The following is an 18,968-nucleotide window of genomic DNA, read 5'->3' on the forward strand; positions in this document are numbered from 1 at the left end:
CTCCTCTCAGGGTACCCAGCCCCCTGCCTGCGCCCAGGGCAACCAGCCCCACCCTCACGGGCTCCTCTCAGGGTACCCAGCCCCGCCCCTGCCTGCCTCCAGGGGAACCAGCCCCTCTGCCTGCCCCCAGGGAAACCAGCCCTGCCCCACGGGCTCCTGTCAGGGTACCCACCCCCCCTCTGGCTGCCTCCAGGGAAACCTGTCCTGCCCCATGGGTTCCTGTCAGGGTACCCAGCCCCCCTGCCTCCCCCTGCCCTCAGTGGAAGCAGTCCCTCCCCCATGGGCTCCCCTCAGAGTATCCAGCCCCCCCTCTGCCTGCCCCCAGGGAAACCTGCCCTGCCCCACGGGCTCCTGTAAGGGAATGCAGCCCCCCCCCGCCTGCCCCCAGGGGAACCAGCCCCTCTCCCATGAGGTCCTCTCAGAGTACCTAACCCCCCCCCCCAGGGGCTCCTGTCAGGGTACCCAGCCCCTCCCCCCCTCTCTGGGGAACCAGCCCCTGCCCTGTGGGCTCCTCTCAGAGTACCCATCCCCTCCCCCACGGGCTCCCCTCAGGGTACCCAGCCCCCCCCCGCCTGCCCCCAGGGGAACCAGCCCCGCCCCCACAGGCTGTGTCCCGGGATCTGGCTCCAGGCGGTGCCTCCTGGGTGCGGGGGCGGGGCGGGGCGGCGCGGCGCTCGCGCTGCTGCGGGCGGGGGCTGGCGAGGGGCGGGGCCGCACATGCAGATCTGGGAGCGAGCGGAGCATTGTGGGAGCGAGCCAACGGCCGTTCCCAGGGGCTGCCGGGGACGCCGCCGGAAGTGACGACAGGGAGCGCCGCGCGCCTGCGGAGCGGCCATCTTGGAGATCCCGGCTCCGCGCGCGCCGCCGGGGAGCTGAGGTGAGGGCGGCGGGGCCGGCTCGGCCGGACTCGGCCCCGCGTGACCCCCGGAGCCATGCGGGCGGCGCCGGCCTGAGGCCCGCGGGCGCTGATGGCGGCTCGTGCCGCAGCCGGGGCTATGGGGGCGGCGGGCGCGGGGCCCCGCGGGACCCTGCGCTCGGAGCCGCCCTGCGCCGCGACGGCCGCCGCGGGACCGTCCGCCCCGGGGGGCCGGGCCGCGCGGCGGGAGGAACCGAGCCGCCGCCGCCGCCGCACGACAGGACGCGGATCCCGAGGGAGCGAGGGGCCGGGGCCGGAGCCGGGCTCGCCGCAGGCTGCCGCCCGTACGTACCCGCGTCCCAGCCCGGCTCTGCGCGGGGAGCCCCGCGCCGGCAGCCTGGGCCTGACACCGCTCTGCTGCGCCTCCCCCCGCCCCCCCCCCGCGAGTCAACCGTCCCAGCCCGGCTCTGCGCGGGGAGCCCCACGAGTCACCCTGGAGCCCCCCGCACTGCACACAGCGCCCCCGTCCCCGCGCTGGCCCTGACACCGCTCTGCCGGCCCCTCCCCCCCTCCCCCCCCCCCGCGAGTCAACCGTCCCAGCCCGGCTCTGCGCGGGGAGCCCCGCGAGTCACCCTAGACCCCCCCCGCGCACAGCGCCCCCGTCCCCGCGCTGGCCCTGACACCGCTCTGCCGGCCCCTCCCCCCCCCGCCCCCCCCCGAGTCAACCGTCCCAGCCCGGCTCTGCGCGGGGAGCCCCGCGAGTCACCCGAGACACCCCCCCCCCGCGCACAGCGCCCCCGTCCCCGCGCTGGCCCTGACACCGCTCTGCTGCGCCTCCCCCCGCCCCCCCCCCGCGAGTCAACCGTCCCAGCCCGGCTCTGCGCGGGGAGCCCCACGAGTCACCCTGGAGCCCCCCGCACTGCACACAGCGCCCCCGTCCCCGCGCTGGCCCTGACACCGCTCTGCCGGCCCCTCCCAAGTCACCCCAACACCGCTCGGCCGGCCGGCCCCCGTCTGGGGATTGGTCCTGCTTTGAGCAGGCGCTTGGATTAGGTGAGCTCCTGAGGTCCCTGCCAACCTTAGTATTCTATGATTCTATTCTATGAGACAGCTCTGCCGCCCCCCCAGTCACTGCTCTGCTGTCCCCCCCAGTCACCCCGTCCCTACGCTGGGGCCTGACACAGCTCTGCTGCCGCCCCCTGAATCACCCCGACACAGTCCTCCCGGCCCCCCATCACCCCGACACACCTGCTGCCCCCCCCGCACTGCTCTGCTGCCCCCCCAGTCACCCCATCCCTACGCTGGGGCCTGACACAGCTCTGCTGCCGCCCCCTGAATCACCCCGACACAGTCCTCCCGGCCCCCCATCACCCCGACACACCTACTGCCCCCCCCCCGCACTGCTCTGCCCCCCCCCCAGTCACCCCATCCCTACGCTGGGGCCTCACACAGCTCTGCTGGAGCCCTCCCCCGGAGTCACCCTGTCCCAGGACTGGGGCCCACATGGCTCTGCTGCTCCTCCCCCACCATCACCCCATCCCAGGGCTGGTGCTCAGACAGCTCTGCTCCCCCCCTGCCCCGAGTCACCCCGACACAGCTCTGCTGGCCCCCACCCAATCACCCCATCCCAGTTCTGGGGCCTGACACAGCTCTTCTCCCCCCCCCATCCATATCACCCTGTCCCAGCGCTGGGGCGACACAGCTCTGCCTCTGGGTGGAGTGTTAAGGGGCCTGCTCTGAGGTGTGACCCCCATTTGATCGCTAGGAGACTGGGGGGAAGGGACTTGCCAGATTATGTGTCAGTGGAGAGGATAAATCCCAGGCTTCATACATCCAAGTCCTGTGCTTCAATCCCAAGTATACCTTTCCTCTCCCTCAGTCCCCTGTGCTCTTTGTCGTGTACAGGATCCTTGTTCAATTCCTGTTGTAAGCTGTGCGTGGTTAAACAGCTGCCAGGCTCCCCTGCTGGTGGCTGCCTTTCAGTGGTGATTTCTGTTGTAGCCAGAGCTCCAGCTCTCATTTAGCTTGCCTGAGCCTTTCTGTTGCAAGCCCCCAGTTTTGGGTTGCCATAGCATAACTCTCTGAAATGTCCATCTCTGGGCCTGCAAAGGCCCGGGTCTTGGCTCAGGACCTTTTTGAGAATTTGAATTAAAGCCTGTTCAAATTTGGAGGCCATGTGGGCAACTTTCCCATGTGAGAATCTGCCTGCTGCTGAAGTCAGGAGAGCTCTGGGACTGATCAGTGGAAATCGCCCTCTGCGTGCACAGTTTGGGAGCTTTCTAAGTGCTGGCAGACTGCACTGAGCCACAAACTCAGCTCATGGAGTCTCCTGAATTAGGCCATGTTGGGGGAAGACGGAGACCCTCTTGGTCTTCCATTCCTCCTTATCTGAGAGCTTCTCCCTTAATAATCTTTTAGAAAAAAGAAAAGAAAATAATGGAGATATCCTAGCTCCTAGAACTGGAAGGGACCTGGTCATCGAGTCCAGCCCCCTGCCTTCACTAGCAGGACCAAGTACTGATTTTTGCCCCAGATCCCTAAGTGGCCCCCTCAAGGATTGAACTCACAATGCTGGGTTTAGCAGGCCAATGCTCAAACCACTGAGCTATTCCTTCCCCTGAGGAGGAATTCCTCTGTGAGCTTCCCAGTTTAAATGAGACCTGACTCTCCTCTCCCACACCCGCCTCCGGTGGTGAGTGAGCTGTGTCCCATGGGAAGCTTGTGGTAGAGTCAGGAACAGAACCCAGCTCTCTGGGATCGCAGAGCACTAGACCACAGCACCTGATAGGTGGACTTGGTTCTGCCTGCCCATGCGGCTGCTCCGATTGGCAGCTGCAGAAGGGCCAGGGAGGTGAAAAGCATTGGCATGGGAGAGGGAGGGCGCGGGCAGGAGGTGCTGTGGATGGAGTGACCTGGTTTCTAGTCTTAGCTCTTACTCTATCGCTCTGAGTTCTGCAGTCCTGTTGACCTCACCCGTCACTCACCTCGTGCCCTCCAGCCCAGCCATTTGGCACAGGGACTTTTTTCTCTTTCAAATAACCCAGGGCTCCTTGATCCTGCAAGGCCCTGTCAAACAGGAAATGATCCAAGTCAGTTCGTTATCTGACACCAGGCACCTGGCCTTGGAGAGAGCCCCTCCCCCAGAGGGGTCCCTGTGGCTGAGGAGTGCCCCAGGAAGGGGCAGAGTGGTTGAGCTTGCCCTGATAGCTGCTGGAACCTGGGCTTAGCGAGAGAGAGTCAGTGCCCGACTGCTCCAAGGCAAAGGCCTTTGTGTCTGCAAAGAGTGCCCTGTCACCCCCACGCTTGTGGGCAGCAAGACAGCTTTGGGTGGGAGAGGTGAATGGTGAGCTGAGCTGCACATCACTGACATCTGGCCCTCCTTTCTTTGGCCAGGTGAGCTTCCAGCGCTGGTGGGCTTGGGGGTCTCAGCCCACCCTGAAGGGGGATTGGCAGCTGCCATGCCCAGGAGGAAGCCTGTCCGAAGCCGAAAATCTAAAAGGAAACCGCCTGCCCGCAAGTGTCCAGCCCGGGCGGAAGCTGAGGGGCATGGGGCGGGGACCTCAGAGAATGGCCCCGCCTCACCCGTGAAAGTGCCAAAGAAACGAGGCCGTAAGTCCAAAGCAGAGCTGCTCCTGCTGAAGCTGTCGCAGGGTCTGGACTGCCAAGCGCCGGAGCCTATCTGTGTGCAGAAGATACTGGGGAGCAACGAGGCACCTGACGGCTTGGAGGCCACGCCCAGTGGGCGCCCCAAGAGGCGGGCGGCTAAAGTGTAAGCGTGGGTGTGCGGGGATTGGGAATAGAAGTGCACTAGGGGCAAGGGTGCTAGTGCCAGTGTAAGAGTGCCCTTGGGGGCAGAGCAGGCATCATTTCTTTGTCCTGGGTTTATACAGCGCCTAGCGCAATTGGGCCCTGGTCCATGGCTGGGCTCCTAGGTCCTACGGTACTACAAAGAATCAACAGGAGGAGGTGAGGCTGTGCAGCTGGGCATGGTGCTCTTGGGGCAGGTTCTGTTCCTAGAATTCCTCTGTATGCTCTCTTGGGAAGGTGTCACGGAGTCCCCGGGCGATGCTCTGGAACTGCTCCCCACAAAGCCAGTCAGGACTTTGGGGAGCCTCCTCTCCCTTGGAGCAGACTATCTTTAGGGCGGGAAGCTCACATGTAGCATTCAGCACGTGCCCCTCCGTGTGCTTCCTATGACGAGTCCACCCAGTCGGGGTCCTGGGGAAGCCAGAGGTTCCTGCACCCCCACCTTGCAGTCAGACGTGACTCTCAGCCAGCCAGTAAGACAGAGGTTTATTAGCCGACAGGAACACAGTCCAAAATAGGTCTTGCCAGTACAGACAACAAGACCCCCCTTAGTTAGGTCCATCTGGGGCCCCAGGGAGGCCACAGCCCCGCTGGGAGGCCTGAGCCTCCTCGGGGCTCCCCTCCATTTTCCAGCCAGCTTCCAAAAACTACCCAACCCCCTCCAGCCTCTCTTCTCTCTGTGCTTTGTCTCTTTCCCGGGCCAGGAGGTCACCTGATCTCTCTGTCTCCAACACCTTTAGCATCCCCTGGCAAGGGGGAAGGGCCTGGCCATTAGTTGCCAGGTGACAGAGGGTCGGCCAGAGCTGAGGCCCCCACACAGTATTCAGAGGGAACATTAAAACCAGTCCCACTTGGTCACAGAAGGCGCCTGGGAAAGTCACAAGAACAGTCATAAAACTGCTCTGGAGTGGTTCGGGCTGCTCGGTGAAGCACGCCGAGCTAGGGAAGCCAGGGGCCAGTTTGACTGTGCTCTGCAGGGGCTGGTTTTCAATGCAATAGACTATCTGATGGGATTTGTAGGGCTGCTGCTTGCCATGCTGCACTCTGGGCTGCAGTCGGCAGACTGATCGGGGAATCCATTCTCATGAACTGCAGTTACTCACTGCCTTCACCCCCCAAACACACATGCACGTTCCCTGCAGAGGACAGTCCTACGGGACATGGGGCAGTATTGGCTAAGTGTGGAGCTGACTTCACTGCCCTGTCCCCAGAGGGGCCCCTGGGAGGGCAGTGCTGCTGGCTGAACAGGAAATGGCCGTGGGATGCTGACAGTTCGGGCCTGGGGTGGGAGAGCTCAAGGGGCTGAACACCTGCCAGTTCAGCAACTCTCATCTGAAAATTCACTGACAAAACAGTCGTTTGGCCAGAGATAAGGTTGCCCGGCGACATCTGGTGCCCTTCCACATCATCGAGTTTGGTAAGACTCAAACCCAGGAAATAGAATTACAGCGCATGCCTGTGTAACCTTAACTCTGCCCCCCACTCTGGAGCTGGCACTAGCCACAGGAAGGTCTTGCCTTAGGTATAGCTGTATTGAATGATGGATACATTAGTTGGAGCAGCTTGGCAGAGCTGAGTGTGTAATATGAGGCGATCTGGGGGGCTGTGAGCCCCTCTCCCTGACCCCTGTGTGTGTGATCAAAGGAAAGAGGTACTTGTGTGCCGTAGGAGATTCAGCAGCCCTCACGTCAGTATTGCATTGTGTAGGCTTTGTCAGGAGCAGGGCACGGGTCTTCTGGCAATGGGGATTGCCAGCAGTTTGTGGGAGGTGAGTGGCTGTGGGTTTAATGAAGGGTGAGTGGAAGCAGAGTGCCGGATGGCCCCATGTGCGTAGGGGTGAAGGCGCTGTGAAATGTAGCAGGGTGGTGGTCTTTCTATGGAGCAAGCTGTGTTTGAATGAGCTCCCTCCCGTTCAGTACCATGCAAAGGGAGAGTGTGAGTAAGCATTCAATGAGTCTGTTGGGGTGTTGCTCAGAGGGCAGAGCTAAGGCTGCATGGGCGTGTACCCTAATTCAGTATTTCCTGGCTTTCAGAAGCTGGAGTTTTGGTGAACTCAACATTCTAGAAAGGTGCAAGATACCACCAGACAACTGCGCCTCTGCATTGATGATGTTTTAGGCAGTGAACTTCCTAGTTTCTTCAAATGTGATGTTGGTAGTTCAGGTCACTTAGGCAGATGTAGGAGTGCAGCTCAGACAATAACACCTAGCCCTGACATAGCACTTTGCATCAGTACATCTCAATTTTGGCCCAAGTCACCCAGCAGGCCAGTGGCAGAGCTGGGAATAGAGCCCAGGGCTCCTGAGTCCCCATCAGCAACCGTGTGGGCTAGTGATGTGATGCCAGAGGGTATGTCTACACTGCAATGTAAGCACAGGGTTAGTGGGACTCCAGTCAGCTGACCCGAACTAGGGAATCCTGGGCCTGAGTGTCTACAGTGTATTTTACCCTACATTAAGAGTTTTCTAATCTGTGCTTGATCCTAGGGCTCTAGTGTCCACACTGCAGTACGCAGACCCTAGTCAAAGTAACTATCCCAGAGTCCCTAGCATCCTCATCCCCCCCAAAATGTGTCCGCTCTAGTACTAGGACCGTGGTGCACTGCGGGGAAAACTTTATTGCCCATCCTGCACATTATAGGAAGGTTGAAGCTGCTCACTTTGCAAAAGGTTTGATCTGTTCGCTCTCCACTGCAGACCCAGGAGGCGCTCTGACAGCGCACTTGCAGATTGGTGATCAGCAGAGAATGGGTTGATGCTGACCTGAGTTGTTGCTGTTCACAGAGGGTGGGGGGCTTTCATTTTCAATAGAGTGGATTGCAGAGTGTTGGGATAGAGAGGACTAAGGAGGTTATCCCATGGGATTGTGGGATACTTCTGGCGGAATCCTGGGACCCGGCTCAAGCACTTGCAGTGTAGACACAAGGTGAGGCTAGGCTAGAGCCCAGGCTCAAACACAGGCTTACGTTGCAGTGTAGACATTCCCTAAGTGGCCCACCCCTCTGCCCTTTGTTATCGTGGACTGGGAATAATGGCCATGATTGGAATATTTGCAGTGTTCAGTTCCGACCAGGGCTACAGAGAGATTTCAAACATGGGTCTAGCTACCAAGAGTGTGACACTTTTATACGTGATGGTTACGGGAACTTTAAACCTGTGAAAGAAGGCTGGTGCCTGTGTCTCCGTCCCCTGTAATGTATAACAAGCACTCTACAAATATGTGGCCCTACCTTCCGGCCGGCATTGCCAGCTCACTCTCCTCCCCTTCCCTTCCCTTCCCCTTAAGCCATTAGTTAGAAGCCAGTTGTGCACAAAAAAAACATTCAGAAACATAGGCATAGTTCTGCTATATTCAGATTCCCAGCACAGGAGAACCCGGAAAGCTTGGGACGGTCTGCGGGGTGTGATGTGGCCCATCCATGTGATGGCCTCAGCTTGAATGAGAGCACCATGGAGATGTATATAGCCTGAAACAACAGTTTTGGGAAGTGTGCACTACTCCATTTATCTCCGTTCCCATCCCCACTCCCCCTGCTTCAGCAGCCTGTGATGTGCCCCAGGTATGCCCGGTCTCAGCAGAGTGTTCTTGGTGCATGCTCCTAGCATGCCTGTTCTCAGCGCCACACCCAGAGGCCAGGGTTTCCCCACATGGGGCAGGGAGAGGGTCTTTGATAGCTCCCCCAATCCCATGAGAGATGAGGAGGAGAGGGCCCAGACACCCCTAGGGTGTCAGGCCTCCTCCAGATCTTGGTCCATAATGAGGGAGGGGATCAGACTTCTATAGAAGGGCAGGGCCCCCCAAGATCCTGCCTCATCGTCTGCCATTTACCCCCATTTCCATCTTCCAAGTGTCCCAAGGCTCCGAACTCACCTCCCACCCATCCCTGTTTATCTCCCCTCACCTCCCAGCAAGCATTTGCATGTCTGATTTAAAAACAAAACCCCACTGCCAGACACTGATTTCAGCAACATGCCTTCAAACCTTTCCCTGATTTCTGCCCTCCATGAGATCTCAGCTGACTCTGCCTGGTTGGGACAGAATTAAAGCCTCTGTTTAGCCCCTTGAGCTAAGCCGGTGCACTGAGATTTTCCACACTACAGATCCTCTTGCCTTCTCTGTGCCTGTTCACTGTAATCTGTTTGGCTCATGAGCAGTTGGCGCATGCCTAAAATGCAAAGTAAACCCTGTGATGAAACCATTCTGAATTTGGCTCCCACAAAGGGGCAGTGGGTGCCACAGACTAGTTGGGTTTAATTCTCAAGAAACTAAAAGGTAATAATTGGAGCTATACCAATCTCCTAGAACTGGAAGGGACCTTGAAAGGTCATCGAGTCCAGCCCCCTGCCTTCACTAGCTGGACCAATTTTTGCCCCAGATCCCTAAGTGGCCCCCTCAAGGATTGAACTCACAACCCTGGGTTGAGCAGGCCAATGCTCAAACCACTGAGCTATCTCTCCCCCTGAGACTCTTGTTCCAGGATCAGAGCCCTGGTTTGATCCCCAGGACTGGGCCAAAAAAAAGGTTGGTAGAATATGTTGACCTTTAAAAAAAAAAAAAAAAAAAAAAAAAAGCTGCTCTCCCCACCCCCGCCTTCAGGGAGCTGTATCTCAGGAACCCCTTTGTCAACCCGCATTTGGGTCACTAACCCTAGCCCATACCCCTATGAGGCACACTGCATTTTAGGGCAATTGGAATAACTGCAGATTTCAAGAGTCCAGCTTTAAACAGAAAGCTGGTCTTAACCTTAACTCCAGCCAACCTGGCTGTCTGCTATGTCATCCTCCTTGGTGGCCTCTCTAGAGTCCGTGGTGGGTGGGTTCTCTGTCCCTTGCTGGTGTTCCACAGAGCAGAGACCGACCAATTGTCCAAGAAAAGAGCAATCCCTGCTCCAGCGTCCAAGCCAGCCGCCCGTGAGGGGAGAGTGTGCCTCAGTCCCAGGGATCCTGGGCAAAGGGTGTAGGGCAGAAGCATCAGAGATCAGTCGCGTTGATGGCGTCCCTTGGGGCACATAGAGGGTTTGTTGGCAACCAGCTATTGTGTCGTTATGATGCTGAATGTCAGCAGTGGCGCAAGTTTCGAATATCGCGGTGCCCTAATGGCAGGGGTGGATATGCTGATGCTTGGTTGTGTGACACAAGCACTAGCATGTAGCCTTGAAGCTGGAGTCTGTTGTGCTGGCCATGCCTAAGGGGCAGAGTTAAGGTTAAGCATGCACCTTTACCTCTGGCATTTCTTGACCCCTCTGCTTTCTCAGGTAGCTGGCATGGTCTCCTTGTTTAATTGTTTGCACAGAATTAATGCCTGGAATCACCCAGTGGCCTGGTCAGGGTCCCTTTTCCCTTTGCCTGTAGAGCTGATCTGAAGGAGCCCGAGTCTGGCTTTCTCTCTCCCTGGCTGTGATTGCTGTTCAGGGAAACAGCCAAGGCGGGCAGCAGTGCTTCTAGTCTCTAGTGGCCCTGGCTGACTCAGAGCAGCATTGCTGGGCTCTGTTGGAGCTCCTGTGGGGGAAGATTGGCTTTCAGATCCAGTGTATGCTTTCCCCCAGAGGGATGAGCCATGTCTCCTGCATGCAGAGCTTGGCTAGGGTGTGTAAAGTTGCTGGTAAGGTTTGAGTCTCCAGTCCCAGTGCAGCCTGGTCCCTCTGGGCACCAGTGGCAGAAATGCTCCTTCCCAGAGCACCAGGCCTGATGACTGTAGCCCAGGAAGAGGACTAGAGGGGGCAGGGCAGCTCTCTTACCAGTGATGCCTTTGGTGCCCCCAGGGCCTTGCTTTACCTGCAGGAGCTGGCCGAGGAGCTGACATCGGTGTACCAGCCTCTGGCTTCCAACGAGGGCCCCCAGGAATCAGAGTCCGACAGCTCGAGGAAGAAGCGCCGGAGCAGAAGGAGGAAAGAGGAGGAGACTGATGACGATGACCTCTCCCGGGATGTGGACTTTGTGCCCTCAGAGGAGGTGCTGCTTCAGGCGGCAGAGGAGGAGGAGGAGGAGAGTGACGTCCTGCTCAGCGAGGTCTCTGAGTCAGAGCCAGAGGCTGTCCGAGGCCACACCCCGAGGATGCCGTCAGCAGGGGTAACAGCATCCTCTTCGCCTTGTCCCGTTGTCACACGAGCCCTGGGTTAATGTTGGGGGGAGTGGGCTGGCCACTGAGCCTTGTGTGCAAACCCAGCACACACATACACACACACACCCGCCATGTGTATGGGGCAGAGCGGGAAGGGAGTCAGTCAGCTCCTGAGCTCTGAACCCTAAGGTGGCCACCCTCCCTCTGGGTGTATAGAGCATGGCTGTGGGGGAGGGAAGCAGTCCCTCCTGGGTGCAGGGGGAGGGGGCTCTGAGACATGGCATGGAGGCAGAGCTGCCTGTTTAAAGGGACTCGAACTCCCTGTTTGAACATAGGGCCTAGGACTGGCAGGGAGCCCCTGGTCCCCCGAGGTCGCAGGCAGCCCCTTTGTGAGTTTGTCGAGCTCCATCTTAAAGCCAGAGAGGTGGTTTGCTCCCACAGCTTCTGTTGGGAAGCTGTTCCCCACCCTCCGATGGTCCAAAACTTTCTCCTCTCCAGCCTCCGCGTGTTCATGGTCAGCTTATCCCTGTTTGGTCTTGTGTCAGCATTGGCCTTTAGCTTCAGCGGCTCTCCCCTGTCTTGGACATTCCCCATGCTGTATTCCTTGGGAGCAGTCAGATGTCCCATCTCCCCCAGCCCACTCTCCAGCCTATGTTTTGCTAGGGTAGTCAAAGCGCTGCCAGCCTGCTCCCATAAGACAGGCCCTGCGTTCCGCTCATCAGCCTAGCAGCTCTTCTCTGCGCCTGCTCCCGTCTGAGTTCCTATCTTGCACATGGGTGAACAGAGCTATGCATGGTGTTCCAGATGTGGTCTTTACAAATGCTGTGCACAAGAGCATTTATTTTCCTGTCTCTGCTAGTGGTACCTCCCCTCTGAAGTCCTAGGGTTGTACAGCCACATCGAATTGATGGCTCACGGTCATCCTGTGATCCACCCATGCACCCAGGTCTTTGCTAAGTCTCCACTTTATAGCATAAACTCTTGTTGTTTATCCCCCCTTGCACTTGGTACTATTGAATTTCATTCCAGTTCTGTCACTCCAGTTGTCAAGGTCATCCAGTTCTTTTTGTGTAATATTCTGATCCTCCACTGCATTGGCAATGCCTCTCAACTTTGTCTCATCAACACAGTTCATTAGCGCACTCCTGGTTTTGTGCAAAAGTCATTAATGAAAAGATTAGAAAGATCAGTTCCAAGACTGATCCTTGAGGAACTCCCCTAGTATCCTCCCTGTAGCCTAACTGTTCTCCTTTCAGCACAACCCATAAAAGAGGATAAAGGGTTATAAAATGTAGATGATGTTTCTGTGGAGTAGGCCATGTGTGTGACAGTAGGTAAGTGTGGGTTGTTCCTATGCAGCACAGTGCAAAGAGGGAGTGTGAGTATGTGTGTGATGAACCTATTGGGGCAGCACTCAGAGGGAAGTGTCCGGTTGAGAGGCCATGTCCCATAACCCTCTCTTTCCTGGTTTTCACAAGTTTGAGTTTTGCTGAACTCGACGTTCTAGAAGGGCAGGATATACCACTGTCAGCTGCAGCTCTGCATGCCTGAAGGCTTTGGTCAGTGAATTTCCTAGTTTTGGTTTTTTTTTTTTAAATCAGGAGAAGTGATGTGGGTAGGAGTTAGTGGTCATTTAGGTAGTGGTCATTACATAAGTGTGCAGTCCAGACACTGCTGTGGCCAGGTAATGAAGGGGATAACCTAAGTCTTTCATGGTGCTCTTCATCATTATGTTTCAAGGAGGAAAAAATCATTATCCCCATTGTACAGATAGGAAACTGAGGGATGGAGATTTGGCCAACGTCACTCATCAGGTCAGTGGCGGAGCTGGGAATAGAGCCCAAGCTTTGAGTCGCAGTCCACTGTTCTCATCACTGGCCCACGCGGTTGCTATGTGACTCATAATTCCCATCTCTCCCCCCCCCCCCCCCGCCCTTTGCACTTAGTTACAGTGGACCAGGCGTAATGGTCATGCTTTGAAATGCTTGTAATGTGTAGTTCCCAGCACGGCTGGGAGGGGAGAGCCCAGCCATGGGCTGTGTCCCAAGAATGTGACAGCTTTATGACATGGTGGTTACAGGAATTAAGCATGTGAGAGAAGACTGGTGTGTGTCTCTCCATCCCCCAAGTAACACCCCCACACACTTCCCAGCTCCCCCTCGTCCCCTTCCCATCCCTTTAAGTCAGTAGTGCATGAGAAGCCAGTGGTGTACAGAAAGCAGTAATCAGTCAGCACTGGGGAATCCTGAAAGCGTAGGAGGTTCTGAGCAGTGTCCCATTAAGCCCGGAGTGATGGGCTCAGCTGAAGGGAGACAGATAAAGCCTAACCCCATAGCTCTGCTGTGCACTGCACCATTGCTGGAAGTTCTTTGGAACCAACTCCAGGACACAGCCCCAAGATCAGAGCTGCCAGACCTCAACACCCTACCAACCACATGGTGCAGAAGCTGGTGTTCCCCAGATGACCTGATCCTGACTGGCCATCACATTCATCCCAGTGGCTGTTCCCATCCCCACACTTCCTGCTTCAGAAGCCTGTGATGTGCAGCAAGTACGCCCAGTCTCAGCTCTCACCCTGGTCTCAGCGGGGTGCTCTAGGCTCATGTGCCCGCCATGCCTCTTGGGAGCTCCCCACCTCGGGGACCAGGACCTCCGACATGCTGGCTCATGTGGGGCAGGGAGAGAGGCTGAAATCCTGGCTGGAGTGGGGCTCTGCTTTCCTCCAGGAAGCCAAGGCCACCAGATCCCAAGGGGGAGGCAGGGACATCCTCAGAGTAACCATGTTCCCTTGCTCATATGGGGGGAGAAGCCGCTCCCCCCAGATGGCAGCACACACAGGAGATTAGGGAGAGGGCTTCAGGCCCCCCAGATCTTGGCTCATGTGAGGGGAGCGGGGGCTGGGAGGACCCTTGGATCCTGATGTGCAGGAGGGGGGGAGAATGTGGGGCTGACAGGTGCCCTGCCCCTATTCTCCCTCACCCTTTTCCCATGTCCTAGGCCATCCCTCCCAAATCTTCACCCCCTCACCTGTGCCCTCTGATATTTCCCCCACGCCCCTTCCCAGCAAGCAGATGCGAGTCTGATTTTTTCCAGAGTACTTTGCTTACATCCCTGGAAAGAAAGGTGTAAGCTACATGCCATCTTCTCAGCCTCTTCGGCGACCTGCCCTCTGGGGTGGCTGGGTCGGGATCAGAGGCTGCTGCTTAGCCCTGGGGCTAGGGTGACCAGATGTCCTGATTTTATAGGGACAGTCCCGATATTTGGGGCTTTTTCTTATATAGGCGCCTATTACCTCTGACCCACTGTCCCGATTTTTCACACTTGTCTGGTCACCCTACCTGGGGCTCTGCAGCTACTGAGAGGCTGCTGAGGTTGCAAGCCCTCCTGTTCCTCTGTCCACAATTGCTGGGTGTGATCTGTGCCCTCTGACATCGCAGGAGCGCTAAACAGGCCGGGGACTGCGGCTCCTCGGAGCAGTGGTGACAGGCACTCCCGGGGGTAACTCTTTGCCAGGACCAGAGCCCTGCTTTGATTCCCAGCTCTGGCCCCCAAAAGTTGGCAGAATGTGGCAACCCTAACAAAAGCCCTTGTTGGCCTGGGGGGGCTGAGTCTCAGGAGCCCCTTTGTCCAGGGATCCCAGGTGTGGGGGCACTATATCTGCCCCCACCCCCAGGAAGCACCCTGACTTTCCGGACAGTCTGCAGGAGTCAGCATTAACCAGAAAGCTGGTCTGCACTGGGACTGTAGTGCAGGGGGTGGCCTGTTGTACTAAGGCAGGTTTGCCAGTCCCCGGGGTTCAGAGGTTCTGCCTGGTCTGGAGCCAATAGGTTAATTACAGATCCTTGCTACCAGACTTGCTGGTTTGCACTGGGACAGTTCCTCCTGTCTACTGGGTTGGTGGTTCTGGGGCTGACGCTGGCCAGGGCTGAGGCTGGGGTGTGGGCACGCACCTGCTGGTCCCTCCAGCTGGCCAGGACGGGCTGCACTTCTCCAGCCTGCAGCAGCCTTTGTGCTCCGACCAAGCCAGCAGGCTGAGCAGGGCTCACGGAGGACATGGCCCTGGAGAGGGAGGGAGGGTAGGGGCTCCATGGGATGGCTGCATCCCCCTGCCATTCAGGGGTTCTGGGGATGGGTGGAGGGTGTGTTGCGGGGCTGCATCTGGGTCGTGGGTGGGGTGGCGAAGGGCAGGAACTAGCTGGGGCTAATGGCATGGGTGTCTGGCCTGGGCTGGGACATCTCTTTGGTGTGGCTGGATACCTAGCGCCTGGCTCTAACCCTGCTTTCTCCTATGCTCAGAAGTCCAAGCCCCAGTGCCGAGGGCTTGCTCCCAATGGCTTCCACAACTCCATCATGGCTCCTGTGTGGAAGTGTCCCAGCATCACCCGCAGCCTGTGAGTACGGCCACACTCGCGCGAGTCTAGGTCAGGTGCTGAGAGGTGAGCGCCTGGCCCTGGGGCTGTGACAGGCTGGGTGACCCGCACAGCTGGCTGTGCTGGAGGGGCTGCAGGCTGTCTCTCCCAGGGGCCCTTTGGGTGGCAGGACCTGCCTGCCTGAGGTGGCATGGGTAAGGCTCCCTTGCCCCGCAGTCTGGGGCGGCAGGGCTGGGTGCATCAGCCTCTCTCAGGGCTGCCCTGTGCGTAGAGGCCTGCAGGATCCTTTGCAGTACAGGTGACTTGAGAAGGGGCAGGGAGCCCTTGGCAGAAGGATCCCTGGGGTGGTGAGTTTCAGGAGTGAGGGACTGGGGCCAGACTGGGCTCGAATTCCCCACTGTCTTCCTGCCCCAGCCTGCAGCTCCTGCCTCTAGCCTGGGCGTATAGCAGCAGGGAGAGCAGCCAGGCGGGAGGCATGTGGGGTTCTGATGCCTTGTGCTCTGCAGGCGGGACCGGCACTACTCCCCCTGGGAATTCCCCGACTGGCTCCCTTCTACGCGCAAGTGGACGTTTCTCTCGGAGAGGTAGGAGAATGGCCTTCCGCAGGCCAGGGCAAGGCTGGGCATGGGGCAGTCCCGGCCTGGGGGCTGGAAATGGAGCAGTGGGTAAGGGGTGAATGCACAATATAGGGGCAGTTCCCTACACTGACCTCAGTGGTTGGCAGGTGTCCAATGTAGGAGGGCCAGACCGGTTCCCTGGGGAGCAGGGTGCCGAGGGCCGGGCCGGAGCCCCCGGGGAGGGGGGTGCCGAGGGCCGGGCCGGAGCCCCAAGCCAGGTTTGTTTCCCACGTCAAGTCCTTGAGAGAGGAGACAGTGGCTGCTCATTGCTCTCCTTTTGGTCCTTCAGCGAATGTGCCCAGTACCTGCCGGGGGAGATGAAGTCTCCCCTCTTTTCCATCCAGCGGGAGGGCATCGAAGAAGATGGTGTCCTGTACCGCATCAACAGGTATGGCCCAGCCCCAGGGTTGCTGTCCAGAGCTGGGTCTGGCAGCTGGAGGGCTGTGCCTACTCCAGTATGGCTTGCTGGGCCTTGGCAACAACCCAGAGCGGCTTCTGCCCCTGAGATCCTGCGCAGCCACCGCCCGGTGCTGATGGGAATCGAGGTCCCTGGCATCAGGGCCAGCGGAGCCTGCAGTGCGCTGCGTCCCTCCTTGCAGCTTCCCTTTGCATTGTACCCCGGGCATTGGTGCAGGGCTCCCACCCCCGGAGCGCGGCTTGATTATGGCACAGTGTCAGGGCAGCCTGCAGCTCCCTTAGCTGGCCGCGCCCCCTGCCCTGCCGCCCGCTTGGTACCCACAGCTCCCATTCCTCCCGGCAGGTTCAACTCCCTGCAGCCCCACGAGGAGCGCCTGGACGTGTCCTTCTTTGTGGGTGGCCCGGTGTGGGCCATGGAGTGGTGCCCGTGTCCAGAGGGCTCTGCCGCCCCCCAGTATGTGGCGCTCTACTGTAACAAGGACATGGACGAGAAGCACAGCCTGGCCGAGCTCCACACAGGCCCTGCACTGCTGCAGCTCTGGGCTCTGGGCATCCTGCAGCCAGAGGCAGGGTGAGTCGTGTGAGGGAGAGGCTCTGGGAGCACAGAGCCTGGGGGCTGGTGCAGGGTGCGGGGGAGTACAGAGCCCTGGGGGTCGAGCGCAGAGCCCTGGGGGTGGGGGGTGATTGCAGAGCCTGGGGGCTGGTGCAGGGGAGTACAGAGCCCTGGGGGGCGAGCGCAGAGCCCTGGCGGTGGGGGGGTGATTGCAGAGCCTGGGGGCTGGTGCAGGGGAGTACAGAGCCCTGGGGGTCGAGCGCAGAGCCCTGGGGGTGGGGGGTGATTGCAGAGCCTGGGGGCTGGTGCGGGGGAGTACAGAGCCCTGGGGGTCGAGCGCAGAGCCCTGGGGGTGGGGGGTGATTGCAGAGCCTGGGGGCTGGTGCAGGGTGCGGGGGAGTACAGAGCCCGGGGGGTCGAGCGCAGAGCCCTGGAGGTGGGGGGTGATTGCAGAGCCTGGGGGCTGGTGCGGGGGAGTACAGAGCCCTGGGGGTCGAGCGCAGAGCCCTGGGGGTGGGGGGTGATTGCAGAGCCTGGGGGCTGGTGCAGGGTGCGGGGGAGTACAGAGCCCTGGGGGTCGAGCGCAGAGCCCTGTAGGTGGGGGGTGATTGCAGAGCCTGGGGGCTGGTGCGGGGGAGTACAGAGCCCTGAGGGGCGAGCGCAGAGCCCTGGGGGTGGGGGGTGATTGCAGAGCCTGGGGGCTGGTGCGGGGGAGTACAGAGCCCTGGGGGTCGAGCGCAGAGCCCTGGGGGTGGGGGGTGATTGCAGAGCCTGGGGGCTGGTGCAGGGGAGTACAGAGCCCTGAGGGGCGAGCGCAGAGCCCTGGGGGTGGGGGGTGATTGCAGAGCCTGGGGGCTGGTGCAGGGGAGTACAGAGCCCTGGGGGTCGAGCGCAGAGCCCTGGGGGTGGGGGGGTGATTGCAGAGCCTGGGGGCTGGTGCAGGGTGCGGGGGAGTACAGAGCCCTGGGGGTCGAGCGCAGAGCCCTGGGGGTGGGGGGTGATTGCAGAGCCTGGGGGCTGGTGCAGGGGAGTACAGAGCCCTGGGGGTCGAGCGCAGAGCCCTGGGGGTGGGGGGTGATTGCAGAGCCTGGGGGCTGGTGCAGGGGAGTACAGAGCCCTGGGGGTCGAGCGCAGAGCCCTGGGGGTGGGGGGGTGATTGCAGAGCCTGGGGGCTGGTGCAGGGTGCAGGGGAGTACAGAGCCCTGGGGGTCGAGCGCAGAGCCCTGGGGGTGGGGGGTGATTGCAGAGCCTGGGGGCTGGTGCAGGGTGCGGGGGAGTACAGAGCCCTGGGGGTCGAGCGCAGAGCCCTGGGGGTGGGGGGTGATTGCAGAGCCTGGGGGCTGGTGCAGGGTGCGGGGGAGTACAGAGCCCTGGGGGTCGAGCGCAGAGCCCTGGGGGTGGGGGGTGATTGCAGAGCCTGGGGGCTGGTGCGGGGGAGTACAGAGCCCTGGGGGTCGAGCGCAGAGCCCTGGGGGTGGGGGGTGATTGCAGAGCCGGGGGGCTGGTGCAGGGTGCGGGGGAGTACAGAGCCCTGGGGGTCGAGCGCAGAGCCCTGGGGGTGGGGGGTGATTGCAGAGCCTGGGGGCTGGTGCAGGGGAGTACAGAGCCCTGGGGGTCGAGCGCAGAGCCCTGGGGGTGGGGGGTGATTGCAGAGCCTGGGGGCTGGTGCAGGGGAGTACAGAGCCCTGGGGGTCGAGTGCAGAGCCCTGGGGGTGGGGGGTGATTGCAGAGCCTGGGGGCTGGTGCAGGGGAGTACAGAGCCCTGGGGGTCGAGCGCAGAGCCCTGGGGGTGGGGGGTGGTTGCAGAGCCTGGGGGCTGGTGCAGGGTGCGGGGGAGTACAGAGCCCTGGGGGTCGAGCGCAGAGCCCTGGGGGTGGGGGGTGGTTGCAGAGCCTGGGGGCTGGTGCGGGGGAGTACAGAGCCCTGGGGGTCGAGCGCAGAGCCCTGGGGGTGGGGGGTGGTTGCAGAGCCTGGGGGCTGGTGCAGGGTGCGGGGGAGTACAGAGCCCTGGGGGTCGAGCGCAGAGCCCTGGGGGTGGGGGGTTATTGCAGAGCCTGGGGGCTGGTGCAGGGTGCGGGGGAGTACAGAGCCCTGGTGGAAGGGGAGTTGGGGTGGCGAGCCCACAGCCTGCGGGGGCGGGAAGCGCAGAGCCCTGGGGGACAGAGTAAGAGGGCGAGCCCAGAGCCCCTGGGAAGTGGGGGCAGGCGGGTGAACCCAGAGCTGCGGGGGCGGGGGGGAGAGTTGGGGTGGCGAGCCTACAGCCTGCGGGGGTGGCAAATGCGTAGCTC

At 60.2% G+C, this 18,968-nt stretch overlaps 1 protein-coding gene across 2 annotated transcripts; it reads left to right on the forward strand.

Moving 5' to 3' along the window:
- The first annotated feature begins 756 nt into the window (after positions 1-756).
- GTF3C2 (general transcription factor IIIC subunit 2) lies at positions 757-16,728 on the forward strand. Of its 2 annotated transcripts, none has more exons than XM_045011767.1 (7): positions 757-877; positions 4,250-4,625; positions 10,425-10,731; positions 15,020-15,114; positions 15,600-15,677; positions 16,000-16,098; positions 16,471-16,727. In XM_045011767.1, the coding sequence occupies exons 2-7, from the start codon at positions 4,315-4,317 to the stop codon at positions 16,700-16,702; spliced, it is 1,122 nt and encodes a 373-aa protein (XP_044867702.1). In that variant the 5' UTR covers positions 757-877; positions 4,250-4,314; the 3' UTR covers positions 16,703-16,727. The 2 variants fall into 2 exon arrangements, with proteins under 2 accessions (XP_044867702.1, XP_044867701.1); XM_045011766.1 differs by lacking the exon at positions 757-877 and adding an exon at positions 954-1,200 and having other exon boundaries at positions 16,471-16,728.
- Positions 16,729-18,968: the final 2,240 nt, after the last annotated feature.

This window comes from Mauremys mutica, chromosome 3 (assembly GCF_020497125.1).
Source record: "Mauremys mutica isolate MM-2020 ecotype Southern chromosome 3, ASM2049712v1, whole genome shotgun sequence".
Classification (NCBI taxonomy): domain Eukaryota; kingdom Metazoa; phylum Chordata; order Testudines; family Geoemydidae; genus Mauremys; species Mauremys mutica.